Source organism: Sorex araneus, chromosome 3 (genome assembly GCF_027595985.1).
Source record: "Sorex araneus isolate mSorAra2 chromosome 3, mSorAra2.pri, whole genome shotgun sequence".
Classification (NCBI taxonomy): Eukaryota; Metazoa; Chordata; class Mammalia; order Eulipotyphla; family Soricidae; genus Sorex; species Sorex araneus.
Genome location: NC_073304.1, coordinates 74,520,544 through 74,537,510, shown reverse-complemented (window position 1 = coordinate 74,537,510; position 16,967 = coordinate 74,520,544). Strand labels below are relative to the sequence as shown.

At 50.0% G+C, this 16,967-nt stretch overlaps 1 protein-coding gene across 1 annotated transcript in view; it reads right to left on the bottom strand.

Annotated features, from left to right (window-relative positions):
* The window catches only part of SLC7A7 (solute carrier family 7 member 7), a 36,263-nt gene that overhangs the window by 7,850 nt on the left and 11,446 nt on the right, over positions 1-16,967 (bottom strand). The window contains exon 3 of the mRNA XM_004609484.2: positions 690-815. Within this exon, the coding sequence (XP_004609541.2) occupies positions 690-815 (126 nt within the window). The remainder of the gene's footprint in view (positions 1-689; positions 816-16,967) is intronic.

The window sequence follows — 16,967 nt, the reverse complement described above, 5'->3', positions numbered from 1 at the left end:
TAGTACAGCAGGTAGCGTGTTTGCCTTGCACGTGGCTGACCTGGGTTCAATTCCCAGCATCCCATATGGTCCCAAGCACCGCCAGGAGTAATTCCTGAATGCAAAGCCAGGAGTAACCCCTGTGTGTGACCCAAAAAGCAAAAGGAAAAAAAAAGAAGGGTAAACCAGAGTCAAGAGTAAATCCAGAGCCACGTGTGGCCTCTCTAAAACATAAAAACAAAAACAAGAATACAAGGCTTGTATTTGTTTTGTTTTGTTTTGTTTTGCTTTTTGGGTCACACCTGGCGATGCAAAAGGTTACTCCTGGCTTTGCACTCAGAAATTACTCCTGGCGGTGCTCAGGGGACTATATGGGATGCTGGGGATCGAACCTGGGTCGGCCGCGGGCAAGGCAAATGCCCTACCCGCTTTGCTATCGCTCCAGCCCCCAGGCTTGTATTTTTGGATGCCCAGTCTGACAGGGTAGGAATTTCAGTGCTACTACTACTAAGCTAGGAAACTTGGGCAAGAAACTTAACTCCACGGTCTCAATTTTCTCATCTAAAAAACGGAAATGAGATTAGTCCCTACCACTTGTGATAAAGCACAAAGGGTGCCCACAGAGGACAGCTTAGAAACCACCGCCCCCCCCCCCAAGCATCCGGTGCCTATAATTTCTTTTTTTTTTTCCGGTGCCTATAATTTCTTACCCTGGCAAAGTTTGACGATGCCGGCGATGATGACAGCAATCAGAGCCACGACCTTAGCGTAAGTGAAGCTATCTTGAACCACGGTTCCCCACTTGACGTAGGCACAGTTAACGAAGGTTAAAAGGCCTGAAATATAAAGAACACTGCTCGGTACAGAGGGCCTCGGGCTCCTGAGCAAGTCACAAAATGATATTTTGGGGGGCTGGGAGATGGCTTAAAGGAGTGGTACAGGCCCCACCCCAGCACTGGGTAGTTCCCCAAGCACCACCGGGAGTGACCCCCAGACACAGACAGAGCCAGACCCAAACACCCCAAGATGTGACTCAAAACCAAAGACTTTTCTTTTTTAATTACAAAAGACCTTTTATCCAAGGACTGCTCGGGGTTCGACTCTTCATTAAAAACCTCGGCTCTCTGGGCTGGAGCGATAGCACAGCAGGTCCAAGGCATTTGCCTTGCATGCGGCCGACCCGGGTTCAATCCCCGGCATCCCATATGGTCCCCCAAACACCACCAGGAGTAATTCCTGAGTGCAGAACCAGGAGTAACCCCTGAGCATCGCTGGGTGTGACCCAAAAAGAAAAAAAAAAAATCTCAGCTCAGGGGTCAGAGTGATAGTATAGCAGGTAGGGCACTTGCATGTGGCTGACCCAGGTTCCATCCATGGCACCACAGATGGTCCCCTGAGCCCTGCCAGTCATAATTTCTGAGCGGAGAGTCAGGAGTAATCCTTGAGCACTGCTGGGCATGACCCCCCCTCCAAAAAAATAATTCAGCTCAGAAATTCTTCACCACAATCCTCCAAAAGTACTTGCCTGAAGGGGGTGAGGCAGTAGCTTAAGGGTATCTGATATAAAGGCAGTTGCTAAGCACCTGTGTTCATGGCAGCACACACACACACACACACACACACACACACACACACACACACTTGCACTTATACAGAAGACAGAAAACAATGTGACTACACTTGCTTTGCATACAAAAATGCTTGAGCGAAGGGATGGGAGATGCGTGCTCAAAGTACACTATGGACCAAACATGATCGCCTCTTACTACCTGTATCGCAAACCATTAACACCCAAAAGGAGAGAGAGAGTAAGAGGGAATGTGCCTGCCGCAGGGAGGGGGGACGGCCCCCCCAGGGCATATAGGATGGGGGTGGTTGGAAGGATATTGGGAATATATACTGGTAGAGAATGGACACTGGTAGAGGGATGGATGCTCAATCATTGTATGACTGAAACGTAATCATAAAAGTTTGAGTCTGTAACTATCTCACAGTGATTCAATAAAAAAAAATTTTTTTTTAATGCTTCAGTGAGAAGTAACCAGGGGCAGTGCAGCATCAGAGCTGAGTTTTGGCTGCTGGCTCTGAAAAGCACAAACTCTCCAACCTTCCTGCCCCAGCACCCCCAGACATGGGTCCCGAGAGGCAGGACTCAGACTGTGGGGTTACAATTAACCTTGACAAGTCCTGTTGGGACTTATCCATGTCTGGACCAGCAAGTCAGGACGTGTGGCCAAGGATTAGGCTGGGAGCCAGACTTCCTGCCTCGACCTGCCAGCTCTCGGCTTGCTCGTGTGCTAGGAGGGATTCCTGGAGCTGTGGTTCCTATAGATGGGGACAGGGCATTTCTCCTGACACGACTATGCAACGCTTGAAGTGGACCTCGAGTCCCGCTCTCCGGGGCTCTCCGTCTCCCGGGGCGAGCCAGGGAAAGAAGGTCCTGAGCACCGGTGCCCTTCATCTGGCTTCCATGAGACCTGAGATGCTTGGGAAGTGTTCCGTACAGATGTCCAAAGCACCACCACGGTTCTAAGGAAAGCATTCAGAACTTTCACTGGAATCTCAGAGAAATGTATTGCCGCCCCCACCCCCGCCATCACCGCCGCCGCCACCACCACCACCACCGCAAAAGTTAGGATTCACTACTTCCAAAGAAATTCAAGAAGGGAAGCCCACACCAGCTGCGAGGCTGAGCGCTTGCCCCGGGATGTGACTGGGAAGCAAGTCAAGAGAAAGAATTCTGAAGCTCAGCAGAATGTCCCTCCCCACCGCCTCCAACCTCTTCCACAGCCCCGTGGGCGCATGAGCACCTGCTCTGTGTCCGAGGGAACCGCTTAGGGCTCCCTCCTTCCTGGCTCAGCAACAGTGGCCCTCGGCAAGGGGAAGGAGGGAGCACACTCAACCCCCAGGGTCTCCAAGGACAAGGCCAAGGTCAGCCTGCCTCGGCAGTAGAGAAAGTGAGACGCAGGGCTGGGCTGCCTGAGTCAGGATGCAGGGGCAGGCAGGAGAGAGATGGAGCCGTAGGCACCTGCCCAGCACCCGGGGGCCTGGAGTTTGGTCCCTGGGGTTGCAGGCCGAGATCCCTCTCTGAATGGGTGACCCCAGAGCATAGCTCCCAGGCCCCAGTCCCACCGGATATGAGAAAGAAAAGGAAGGAAGGAAGGAAGGAAGGAAGGAAGGAAGGAAGGAAGGAAGGAAGGAAGGAAGGAAGGAAGGAAGGAAGGAAGGAAGGAAGGAAGGAAGGAAGGAAGGAAGGAAGGAAGGAAGGAAGGAAGGAAGGAAGGAAGGAAGGAAGGAAGGAACTGGCTCTAAGTATCAAGCCCGGTCTGGAGGACAGTACAGCAGATGGGGCATTTGCCTTGCACGAGGCCAACCCGGGTTCGATTCCCAGCATCCCATATGGTTCCCCAAGCACCGCCAGGATGATTCCTGAGTGCAGAGCCAGGAGTCAGCCCTGAGCATCGCTGGGTGTGAGCCCCAAACCAAAAAAAAAAAGTACCAAACCCTCAGAGTCTCCTAATCCTCCTGTTTTGCTACTTTCAGCCCAAATCAGACTCCAGCCCAGAGACTGTATCATCCCAAACTGAAAGATCAGCTTCTTCTCTTCACTACCAAAGTTCTTTTCTGCTCTTCTGGAACAGAATCTTTTCTGTACTAAACAAAATACGCACCTTTCACCTAATAAACAAGACAATAAATAACCACAGAGGGTTATCATAGGGCCAGGCAAAAAATATACCCCAGTGCTAAGTTAATAATTAAAGACACAAGGGTTCCATCTTCACGAGCACCCCACAAAACGTGCCAAGGGACTCTAGCACATCCTCCATGAGCCTTCCAGATCTGTTGACTTTCCTCCCCCAGTCGCCCTGCCGGTCCTCCCTCGAGGGCCGCTGCCCCCTCAGCCATCTGTCGCATATCCCCGGCCATTCACACTCAGACTCTGCTACTGACCAACAACCGTTACCCAAGTCTGGTTTCCAATAGAACCTCAGGGACGATTTACGGCCATCTTCACAAAGAAATGGACAGCCCCAGGTCACAGCACCTTACGGGGACAGTCTTAAGGATCTAATTCCGGTTCAAAATTAGTCTTGAACCATGTGGCTGAGTCCTTGCCAAGTCCAGGGATGCCTTGGCGAGGAAATGCCAACCATCACCCTTTACTAGGGTGACAAATTCTGAGACAAAAATGCGTGCGTACGTTGTTTTTGCACGCATTTGTTTGTTTTCATCCCGGCTGCTTCCCTACTTCCATGTCCATCTGTTTATCCCTTCTTTACCCGCCTCTGTTTGCCCCGCCCCACCCCCGGGCCTTTCTCTTCTCTGACCCACTGTCTCTTCCTGATCTGCTCTCCGTAGCGGGCCCCAGGCCTGGGTGAGAATGAAGACCAGGATCCCATGCTAAGAATCTGGGCAGCAGAGAAAGTGTCTAAGGAGATCTGGGCCTCCCCTTCCCCACAGCGCAGCTTGTGCCAAGGCCTTTGGGCCGTGGGAACAGGGGCAGGAAATGGGTACAGTGTACAGCAGGGCTGAGCAAACACTCTGACACACCCTCAGCGGATACAGCTGACCGGAGACCCCAGAGCCCAGCCAAGTGCACCGCTAGAACCCAAACTCCTGTTTCAGAGGCAAAGAACAGAGGGGACCAGAGGGTTAGAATAACAGAGTCCGAGGCAGATGCCTGACCCCACCCACCTACCTCTAGGTGCAATTCAGTCTCCACGCAACACTGGACTAAGTCCAGGGCAAGGTGTCCAGAAGTCACCTTTCAGCCCAGGTCCAGCTCTGTCCCTAGCCTGGGCCGGTGAAGTCCCCTGGAGCCTTTGGCTCCATTTCAACTCCACTCCCACTCTGAGTCCTGCTTTGGGGGAAGCACACACTGCAAAGAAGTCAGTGAGCACCTAGGGAGCTTCCCCAGTGCCTCTCAGCCAGCCTGCACAACTTCCCGAGGAAGGACGCTGCTCTGGCCCCGAGACCCAGTGCCAGCTCCATGAGAGCAGCTGCTTCGCTGGACCCTGAACTGAACAAAGGCTCAGCCAGAGCAGAGGCTGCCCACGTCTTGTTCAGCTGCCCAGACCCAGCAGTCCCTGGAAATGTGCATTCAGACAACCCTCCCAGCACCTTCGTTCATGAAGACACACAACAGAACACGCAGGCAGGCGGCAGGCTGACTGCTTAACAGGTTGAGTCAACCCAGGCTTAACCTCACCCCACCCCCACCTCCTCACCCTACGGTCCCCCAAAGCACTGCTGGGAGCAACCCCCAAGCATTGTTTAAAACAAACAAAAAAAATATTTTAACCATTTTCTGCTTCTGATGGCCAGAACCCCAATAGCTGATTGGACAACTCATTCCTTTTCTTTCCCCCAGGACCTCACAAATGCAAAGCATTTGCTCTGCCACTGAGGCATCTCAATGGCTTGTTCCATCTGTAAGGAGTTCAGTAGCTTGTTTTGGGTGTGGGGATGGAGTATTCAGGAAGCCCCATGGCCCTTCCAGTGATTCTCACTGCCCGAGAACTGGGTAGTGCCAGAGAGCAAACCAGGATTGGCCACATGCAAGTATGTCCCCGAACCCCGGTTCTGTCTCTCCAGTTCCTAGCCGCTATTCCTTCCACTGAACCCCAAATTTTTTCCTCTCACTCCCTTCCTAGCCAGCAGTCCAACCCTGTCCTTTGACCCACACACAATCATGCTAATAAAAATCTCTCCCACATAATGGTCCTTTAATCGTCAATGTTTACTCCCTGTGCCCCTCAAGTCTCTTTCTTGGAGGTGAAAGACCCAATTTCTTCACCCCTCTTCTTGTGTTCCTTTTTGTTCATTTTGTTTTGGTTGGGGGAGTCACACTTGGCACTGCTCAAGAACTACTCCTAGCTCCGTACTCAGAGCTCCCAGTGGCGCTTACGGAGTCCTGTTGTTCCAAGGACCAGTCTGGGCCTCCTTCATGCAGAGCCTTCACCCTCCATTCAGTGATTGCCCCAGGCCCTCTTGTGTCTTTTCTATGGTAAGGGTCTCCTATGAGAGAAGAGAGTTTTGTCTTTAGCTATAAGAAGAAATCCCAGGGCGGAAGCTCTAGTACAGCAGGTAGGAAGCTTGCCTTGCACGTGGCCGATCCAGGTTCTATTGCCAGCATCCCATATGGTCTTCTGACGATGGTCAGGAGTGATTCCTGAGTGCAGAGCCAGGAAGAGGAGGAGGAGGAGGAGGAAGAGATGGGGGGAGGAGGAGGAAGAAGAGGAGAAAGAGGAGGAGGAGGAAGAAGAAGAGGAGGAGGAGGAAGAGGAGGAAGAAGAGGAGGAAGAAGAGGAGGAAAAGGAGGAGAAGGAGGAGGAGGAGGAGGAGGAAGAGGAGGAAGAGGAAGAGGAGGAGGAGAGGAGGAGGAGAGGAGGAGGAGGAAGAGGAAAAACCCCATCTGGTCCACCTGGTCCCCACCATATAGCTTAGGATGAGATTTGGTAGCCCCAGTACTACCAGAAGTTTTTGTTTTTGTTTGCTTTTTGAGTCACACCCAATGATGCACAGGGGTCACTCCTGGATCTGCACTCAGGAATTACCCCTGGCAGTGCTCAGGGGACCATATGGGATGCTGGGAATCGAACCCGGGTCAGTTGAGTGCAAGGCAAACGCCTTACCTGCTGTGCTATCGCTCCAGCCCCCCAGTACTACCAGAAGTAACTGTAAAAATAATACTCTCAGAATTATTCCCTGAGCACCACAAAGTGTGGTCCCAAAGAAAAAAATTAAAAAAAAAATGCAACCCAAAGTAGTTTGTGAGACTGTTTCTTACTTTTGCTGGGGAAAAAAATGGAGAACTAAAAGCTTTTGGCAGCTGTGTGTCTGAGAGTCCTAAAATCCCTCTCACTGCAACCAAAGTACCAAGCATGACCCTTCCCAGGAGAGCAGGCTTCCTCACACACAAACGCTCAGACAGCTCAGTCCATCTTTTGTCCTGTTTGGAGGCCACACCCGGCAGTGCTCTGGGCTTAGTGCTGGCTCTGTGCTCAGGGTTTTCTCCTGGCAGGGCTTAGGGGACCCTGTGTGGGGCTGGAAATCAATCCAAGGTCGGCTGCATTCAAGGCAAATGCCCTACCCACCATACTATCTCTCCAGCCCCGGGCCAGTTAATCTTAGTTCTTCTAGCAAAATAGACCTGTCATAGTCCAATCAGATATGAAAACTCCCTCCTTGCAGTAATGTTTATTAGCTATAACTTTTTTTCAGTTGAATCACCATGAGATAGATACACAGTTGCAAAATTGTTCATCATTGGGTTTCATACAATGTTCTATCTCCATCTCTTCACCCATGTACGTCATTTCCCACCACCAATGTCACTGTTTTCCCTCCTGTCCCCCTGTCACCCAGCCCACTCTCTCTCTCTCTGTCTCTCTTTCTCTCTGTCTCTCTGTCTCTCTCTGTCTCTCTCTGTCTCTCTGTCTCTCTCTCTGTCTCTCTCTCTCTCTCTCTGTCTCTCTCTCCCTCCCCTTTTGGTCATTATGGTTTGCAATGCAGGTGCTGAAAGGTTTTATATTTGTCCCCTTACCCACTTTAAGCACTCAGTTCAGAGTGATGATTTCCAACTACGATTGTCATAGAGGTCCCTTCACTATCCTAGCTGTCCTCTCTCCACCACCACTTAAGGCAAACCTCCAACCATGGACCGTTCCTCCTGGCCCTTGTTTCTACTGTCCTTGGGTATGAGTCTCATACTATGTTATTTTTATATCCCACAAATGAGTACAATCATTCTATGTCTCTCTCTCCCCTTCTGACTCATTTCACTCAGCATGATGCTCTCCATGTCCATCCATTTATAAGCAAATTTTATGACTTCATTTTTCCTGGTGGCAATATTAGCTATAACATTTGTAGACGAATCCAAAATCATCACTGCCAATCTCTTATCCTATTTTCTCCAAAGGCGCTATTGAGCAATTTTCCACTCTATTCATCTTTCTCTATACTACTCTCAGCCTCCCAAACACCCCAATTTATACTTTTATCTGTGCCCTTTTCTCCTTCTCACTAATATTTCTGCCTTACTGCCTTTCAGCCTAAACCTCTGCAGTTGCTATGAAAGTTGCTCGACCCCTCTCCAGTCCACCCTACATCAGGGACCTGCATCTAGTCACCTTTTGCTTCCACTTACAAAGCCTCCAGCTGACCGAGAGATGACAGCTCCACCTGCCACTCAGATGACAGCTCCACCTGCCATTCAGATGACAGCTCCACCTGCCACTCAGTCCACGATCTTGAACTTGGAAGTGACCAGTGACACTGGTGGGAGTCTCCTGACCTCTGGCCTCCACCTTACAGTCTCACAGGGACAGGGCACTTGGCAGATTGAAGTGGTGTGGCCAAGAGCTGTTCCACACAATCTATTTGGGGAGTAGCTTTACTCCCCCTCCCCTTTTTTTTTTTTTGGCCATGTCCGGCCGATCTCAGGGGTTACTCTGGCTCTATGCTCAGGAATCATTCCTGGCAGTGCTCAGGGGACCAGATGGGATGCCGGGGATGGAAACCAGGTTGGCAGCATACAAGGAAACACCCTCTCTGCTGTCCAATTGCTCGGCTCCCACAGCCGGACACGCTTCATGGCATGCTCAGGGCTGCGAATACCCAGTATCTCCAAAACATTTTACTGTGGATGGTTTTTCTCAAAAGAACTGACTCACATTCTCTGAAAAAGCCTCCTATCTATTGCCTACAGCCACACTTTTCAAGTTTTTCCTCCGTTTCTGGTGGCTTGCATTATCCAATGTGGGTGGGCGGTTCCTTCAAAATCAATTTTCTCCCCAGCTTCCTTGAGCTTTTATTTCCTTCATCCCTCCAAGGGGCTGTTATTTTTTCTCAGGAAGCAGATGGTCCTCAGACTCCTTTACATATTCATCTTGCTTAGGCCTCGTAGGGGAGAACAGCCAGCAATAAACAGGCTGAGCATAAACCCTGGGGTCACTGGATCAAATTCCTCCTGCTCCCTCTCCTGGAACACATTGGCGCATCAACCGCACCAGGCAGAGGCATTCGGAAGCCCTGAGACCAGCCACCATCCTCTGCCTGCTCAGAGCTAGTGCATGCTGGCGACTCGGCTCTGCCGGCTGCATCCAGTTGGCGCCCTCAGACACAAAACCCAGCCGGCATGTGCATCGGCATACACCCAGCTTTGGGGCTCTCTCCCAGGAGTTTTGGGTCAAGATATCTGAGCAACAGCTTCCCAGAAACTAAAGAACCACAGACAGAGTCACCTTGATCAGAACAAGCCTGAAGCCTTCCCTCTCCTCAGAGCCCCAACTCTCACCTGACAAGCTGAACAAAGTGTAGCTCAGCGGTCCCGCAGGTCAAACCAGCAGCTCTGGATCAGGTTCAGGCATGGTCACCTTCCCCAAACGCTTGGGCAATTCTTTCCTCTTTTGTTAGGCAGTGCTCACGGGCAACTCTTGACTCAGCATTTGGGGTGGGCTCCCGTCAGTGTTCAGGGGACCTTGCGCCTTGCAGTGCCTGGAATCGAACCCAGCCTCCCACATGCTTTGTATCTTGTGCTCAGGCCTTAGAACCATCTCCCCAATCTCCGGCAGTTCTAAATGCACTCTTACACTCGGTGAGTTTTTTCTTTGGCTCTTTGTTTCTTTGTTTCCTTCTTTCTTTCTTCCTTTCTTTCTTTCTTTCTGTTTTTCTTTCTTTCTTTCTTTCTTTCTTTCTTTCTTTCTTTCTTTCTTTCTTTCTTTCTTTCTGTCTTTCTTTCCTTTTTCTTTTTGGGTCACACCCGGCGATGCACCAGGGTTATTCCTAGCTTTGCACTCAGGAATAAATCCTGGCAGTGCTCAGGGGACCATATGGGATGCTGGGAGCAGAACCCGTGTCAGCGTGCAAGGCAAACACCCTACCCGCTGTGCTATCGCTCAGCCCCTTTCTTTCTTTCTTTCTTTCTTTCTTTCTTTCTTTCTTTCTTTCTTTCTTTCTTTCTTTCTTTCTTTTTTTCTTTCTTTCTTTCTTTCTTTCTTTCTCTCTCTCTTTCTTTCTTTCTCTCTCTTTTTCTTTTTCTTTCTTTCTTCCTTTCTCCTTTTCTCTTTCTTCCTTCCTGTCTTTCTCTTCCCAAGGCTCCCCATTTTGTCTCAGCAGCTGCTTTCTGCTGCCTCTGTTCTTGTTCTCTGAAATGGTTCCCATCCTTCTAACCAGGATTATTTGGTTGGGAAACAGCAAGGGAGGTCAAAGGCCTGGAAACTTTTCGTTAGCCTCCTCCCTAGGTGGCTCCAAGAGACAGCCAGGGTTGTCCTCACCCTTCTCTAAGTGATTCCTTTCTATTCCCTTTGCCTGAGGCCGAGCAGAGAAAGGAAGAGACCCAAGTGCATCCCCAAAGGGTTTCTGGAGGATCAACCAGCACCAAGTTCCAACCCTCACTGCTGGCAACAGGGTGTCCAGCTGATGCAGTGCCAGGAAGTGCCCAAAGCCCTGGTGTCAGCTAATTTGTTGCTTGAATGTTGCTTGAAGCCCATGAAGCTTCCTGACATCCTTCCCACTTTCTGAAGGACAGAGCAGGGGATACCTCCTTCCAAGGAAAGATCAAGAGGTGGCAGTGGGGGGGCACTTCCAGTGATACTCAGCTACAGAGGATTCACTGCTCAGGCCCAGGGGAGCTGGGGACCACCGAGGCCCTCCCACACCACGCCACTGGTGATCCTCTAGGACCTCCAGGGCTATAGACAGCGGTGCTGTGGGTGCCATTCGGTACTGGGGATCAAGTCAGAGCCTTGTCCACACAAGGCATCAACTCTAGGCCACTGGGCTATCTCCCTAGCCCTCTTTTCCTGATTTAAAGCTATTGAGGAAATCCCTTGGGGAAACGTGCCTTGCCTCCAAGTAGAAAGATCAAAGGGCAAAACCAGCTGGGGGCCGGGATTCTGTCTGTTCCACCTCTTTAGCTGCAAGTACAAGAAGTTAGTGATCCTGGTACCAGCAGAAGCTGCATGAAAGGGCATGTAATTAAGCTCTTGTGAGGCAAGGCACACACGATCAAAGTCCTCTGCAAACCGCAAGCAGCTCTGATACTCGGGACAACATTGTCTGCCTCCCCTCTGCTGTGACCACAGAGGGCTCAGCCCCCACCAAGACCCCTGAGAGTCAAAAGCACACAATGGCCTTTCCACGCAGCTAACCAAGGTTCCACCCTGGCATCCCATATGGTCCCCTGAGCCCTGCCAGGTGTGGTCCCTGAGCATAGAGCTAGAAATACCCCCTGAGCACCACCAAGTGTGGCCAAAAAAACAAAAGAAAAGCACACAGAGATGAGACATAGGGGAAAAAAAGTTAAGGTACTTGCTTTGCATGTGACCACAACCCTGGTTCAAATCCCAGCACCGCAATTGGTCTCCTAAGCGCTGACAGGTATGGCCCCCACAGAGGTAGGAGTTACCCCTGAGCACCGAAGGGTATGGCCCCAAAACAAAAAGTACGTGATGCGCCTCTCAGCTAAACTGAGTCAGGAATCGAACCTACTATGCATTCACGCAGCCAGCATTTATGGAAGAAGCTGCTATGTGAAAGCCCATCACAAAGACTGCCCTAAAGAATAGCCATCTGAGGTGAGGGACAGCTCCACAGGCTGAGTGTGTAATCTGCATGTGAGGTCTGGGTTCAACCCCGGTACTGCAAAGTCCCCAGAGCACTGAGTGACCCTGAGTATAGCAGATGTGTCTCCTTCCCGCAAATAAAAGAAAAAAAAAAAGAGGGAGAATAGTAGTCTGTTCCAAGGGGCTCTGAGTATGTTGCTGGATGACTGACACAGTGGCCATAAAACTCGACCACAAGGGTTGGGATATGATTCAGCAGTAGAGCAACGTGCCTTGCCTGGGTAAGGCCCTGGTGTTCAATATCTGGCATAAGTAGGGGAGGGATAGCCAAAAAAAAAAAAGGAGGGGGTATCAGAGCGAGCAAATATGAACAAAGTTGGTTAGAAGCAGAAACATATGGACCGAGAGAAAGTACAGGGTTTAAAGTGCTTGCCTTAGATGTGGTTGACCAAAGTTCAATCCCCAGCACCACATATGGTTCCCAGAACACTGCCAGGAGTGACCCCTGAGCACAGAGCAAAGAGTAGCACCTGAGCATAGCCAGATGTGGTGGGAGGAAAGAAGAGAGAGAGGGAGGAAGGGAGAGAGGAAGGAAGGAAGGAAGGAGGGAGGGAAGGAAGGAAGGAAGGAAGGAAGGAAGGAAGGAAGGAAGGAAGGAAGGAAGGAAGGAAGGAAGGAAGGAAGGAAGGAAGGAAGGAAGGAAGGAAGGTGGGAAGGAAGGAGGGAAGGAAGGAGAGAAGGAGGGAAGGAGGGAAGGAATTGGAGAATGGGCACTGGTGGAAAGATGGGTATTCTATCATTGTATGACTGAAACGTAAGCACGAAAGTTTGTAAGTCTGTAACTGTACCTCACAGTGATTCATTTAAAAATTTCTAAAAAATTTAAAAATAAAAAGGAGGAAGGAAGGTTATATTTCCAGTGAGGTGATGGAGTCCATGCCAGACAAGAGAAATGAGGCAATGAAGACACATTTCCCAGAAAATTGACTCTGAAGGCAAGGAGGATGTGGTCTGACAGAGCAGCCAACACTGAATATGAGGGAAGTAGATGTAAACCTGCGTTGGGAAAGTTGGATGAAATATGCTTGTCTCATAATAAGATCTTCTCTGTGGTTAGAAAGCTCAAGGGCCCCGAGTCAACCTTTCTCTCCCTTCAGCAGAGCAGAGGGTAACCTCTCTTGGAAGGCATACAATCAGGCAGGCCAATTTTATTTGCCTGAAGATTTCTCATCTATTAAATGGGGTCCCTCCACAGTGGCGTCATGAAGATGGGATCCACATCTCTACTGCTCTTTCATACTTTTCTGTTCAAGCACTGACCATTTCCAGAGAGCAAATACAGTTTCCGCTCGTGCCAGAGAATCACTGTCCCTGGCCTGGTGTTAGCCTGGTTGAACTATCACCCCAGATAGGCTGGCATTGCTAATAGACCTTGAAATCATTCAGCAGTTAATGCTTAGGCAAGCTGCACGGATGGATGACCTCACACATGACTGATTTCCTTCTCGGCATGATCACGTGCTGCCTTCCCGCCCGCCTCCAACCCCAGGACTAACCTCCATGGCACAGTGCAGACACCAGGGTTCCTGGTATCCCTCCCCACCCTAACACCCCAGACCCAGCAAGCTGTCTCTCAGTGAGATAGCGAAAGTGCCAGGAAAATAAAAGCTGGTTCTTGTCACTGTCAACCAGTGATGTCTGGATCAGTCTGCATGGGGCCTGGAACACAGTGAGTGCTCGGTACATGCTGACAGATGAATGAGCGGGGCTTGACCCATCCTTTCGTTCCCTCCCTCCTCCTTCTTGCCTTCCTGTTGTTGATGCTTCAAGGACATTGACCGAGGGTTGCTCACCAGGGCTCATGCATCTTAGAGAGACTTTTTGTTTTGTTTTAGGGCCACACCTGATGGTGCTCAGGGCTGACTCCTGGCCATATGCCCAGGATCACTCCTGACAGTGCTTGAGGGACTGAACCTGAGTCGGCGGCATACAAGGCAAACACCTTACCCACTGCGCTATCTCTCCAGCCCCTCCTCACAGAGTACCGCTGAGTGCAGAAGGAGGCCTAAGACCGCCATCCCTGGCACTTCTGGTTGAGGCAGAGATCCAGCTCCATATTCGGCCCTGTTCTTCAGAGCCAACATGTTTGGGCCCACAGGAGAATCTTTTCCTTTGCTCCCTTCCTTCCTTCTTTCCTTCCAGTGGCACACACTGCCAGCCTTCAGGTGCCCCCATCCTCATGCTAACTTCATTGCTTCAGAATGGCTGCCTTGGGCCAGACAGATAGTACAGCGGGCAGGGGGCTTGCCTTGCATGGGGATGACCAGGTACAATCCCCAGCACCCCATATGGTCCCCTGAGCACCACCAGAAGTGATCCCTGGTGTATATGAAATGGTTGGCTGATCTATCTTTCCCATCAGCTGAAGCTATATGAGGGAAACAGGGGTAACAGGGCTCAAAGGAATGATCAAAGGCTTTGCATGTAGAAAGCCAAGATTTGATCCATTACTTCATGGTTCCCTGAGTACCAGGATTAGCCCCAGAGTACTGCCAGGAGTGAGCTCCAAGCACAGAGTAAAAGGTAGCCCCTGAATATCACCAGGTATGACCCCCCCACACCAAAAAGAAAAGAGTGGATAACAGTTATTTTTATATCCCAGAGCACGGTAGTAAAAGACACTCAAACATCACTAGATAAATAAATAATCCCTTTGAAATCCGACTCCACCCGCATTGCCTGAAATTTCTTTCTAAATTCACTGGTGAACTCAAGGTTGATAACTCCAAGCAGCCCCGCCTCACCGAGCCCTTATCTACCTTTTTTTTTTTTTTTGGTCACACCCGTCATTGCACAGGGGTACTCCTGGCTCATGCACTCAGGAATTACTCCTGGCAGTGCTTGGGGGACATATGGGATGCTGGGAATCGAACCCGGGTCGGCCACATATAAGGCAAATGCCCTACCCGCTGTGCTATTGCTCCAGCCCCACCCTTATCTACCTTGACCTCTTAGAAGATTGGACACTATTGACCACTGATTCCTTCTGATTCGAATTTTCCTACCCACCATCTCCCAGCCTCCCTCCTATCTCTCCAAATGCCTCTTCTTTGCACAATCCCTGTCCCTTCATGAGGGTATTCCTCAGAATGCTGCCCTGAGTCCTTTTCTTCCCACTTTCTACATCCTGTCCTAAGACCATGCCCTCCGCTCCTGTGATATCGATTCTCATCAATACATTGATGACTCAATGTGTGATGAAGAGAATATCACCAGCCCAAACACCATGATTCTAGATACATGGGAATTTCCAGTCACTGAGAGATATCACTGAGCACATTAAATTCAACCTACCCAAAATTGACCCCATCAATTTCTCTCGAACCTTCTGGTACCCAGGATTCCCCTGTGAGAAATTAGCACTTGGGCCCGTGAGATAGAGTAAAGAGACTTGCCTGTGTGAGGCCTACCTCAGTTCATCCCCAGGACCCCATATGGTCCCCTGAGCACCTACAAGTGATTTCTGAGTACAGAGCCAGGAGTAACTCCTGAGCACCACCTGGAATAACCCAAAAATAATAATAATAATTAAAATTAGAAACAAAACACATACACACACACACACACATACACACACACAAACACACATACACATACAAACTAGCACCACCATCCACACAGTTTCCCTACCCAAAAACCTACATATTTCCACATTATCAAACTTTCTACTCATATGGGGCCAGAGTAATAGTCCAGCAGGTAGGGCATTTGCCTTGCACGCAGCCGACCAGGGTTCGATCCCCAACACCCCACTTGGTCCCCCAAGCAGCACCAGGAGTAATCCCTGAGTGCAGAGCCAAGAGTAACCCCTGAGCACTGCCAGGTATGACCCAAAAAGGATTAAAATATATATATATATATATATTTTTTTTTTTTTTTAAACTTTCTACTCATAGCCATTCAGTGCCCAAGTCTTAACTCATCTTCTCGCCCCTCAAACATGACCCTGTCCTCAACCACTGTCACCAGGCCACTGAGCTGATGGCAACAATCATCTTCCCTGACTGGCCTTCCTGCTCTGAGTCCTGAACTTTAAAGTCAGGATAATCTTTCTGAAAGTCACATATTCCAAAATCCAAATCAGCAATTTCATTATTCTCCTGTCGAAAACCTGAGAGGCTTCCATTGCTCAGAGAGTCACCCAACTCCTTCATGCAGGAGATCACATCGACATCTTAACCCCCTCTCACAGGCCATTCTTATGACGTGAATTTGACTCTGTCCATGGGGGGGGGAGGAGGGGTCTCTCTGTCTCTTCTCTCGAAATGACAAGTTCTTCTTTCTACCATGGAGAAGGGCAGAAGTCACAACATATGACTTTAGTGGCTTGATCATCACAGGAAATGCGACTTCTTCTCTGGGTACTGAGACACTCCTTGAAGCCGTCAGCGACCAAGTAAATAATCTGACTGGCCTGGTACCGCGGTTCTACGGGGAAGCCCAATGTGGTCCAAATGAAGCTATTAGTGGGAAGATCCTGACACAAGTGAAGGAGAAACAAATGCCCAGCTGTTCCCCAACTTTCTCAGCATTCTGACTCTCCAGCCACCTTCTCTAACATGAGACCCTGGGCCAGAACTGCATGACTTAGTTCTCCTTTCCTAATTCCTGAACCACAGAATCTATGAATGATTAAAACTTAAATGGCTTCAGGGCTGGAGGGATAGTACGGTGGGTACGGTGCTTGCCATACACCAGCCAACCCGGGTTTGCATCCCATACGGTCCCCTGAGCACCGCTAGGAGTAATTCCTGAGTGCAGAGCCAAAGAGTAAGTCCTGAACACAGCTGGGTGTGGCCCACAAACAAACAAAATTAAATGGCTTGGGCTGGAGGGATAGTACACGAGTCAAGACATAATTGCCTTGGATGTGGCCCGCCCCAGATCAATCTGTGGCACCATATACAGTTCCCCAAGAACTACCACCTTAGCCTCACCTCAGAGAGCTTCGATACCCCATCCACAAGGCCCAGACATATGCCTTGTAGCTCTCTTTCCCCACCTTCCAGCATCTGTTCCCAAGGCCAATATCACACCTCATGAGATCTGGGCTTCAGTTCCTGTCTCCCTGCTCTTCCAGAAACACTCCTCGTGGGGCTGGAGCGGTAGCACAGTGGGTAGGGCGTTTGCCTTGTATGTGGCCGACCCAGGTTCGATTCCCAGCATCCCATATGGTTCCCCCAAGCACCGCCAGGAGTAGTTCCTGAGTGCATGAGCCAGGAGTAACCCCTGAGCATTGTCGGGTGTGACCCAAAAAGCAAAAAAAAAAAAAAAAAAACAGAAACACTCCATGTGAGCACCAGAGTTCTTACAGCAATCAACTTCACACCCCCACTAAAAATTAATAGTGGTCCT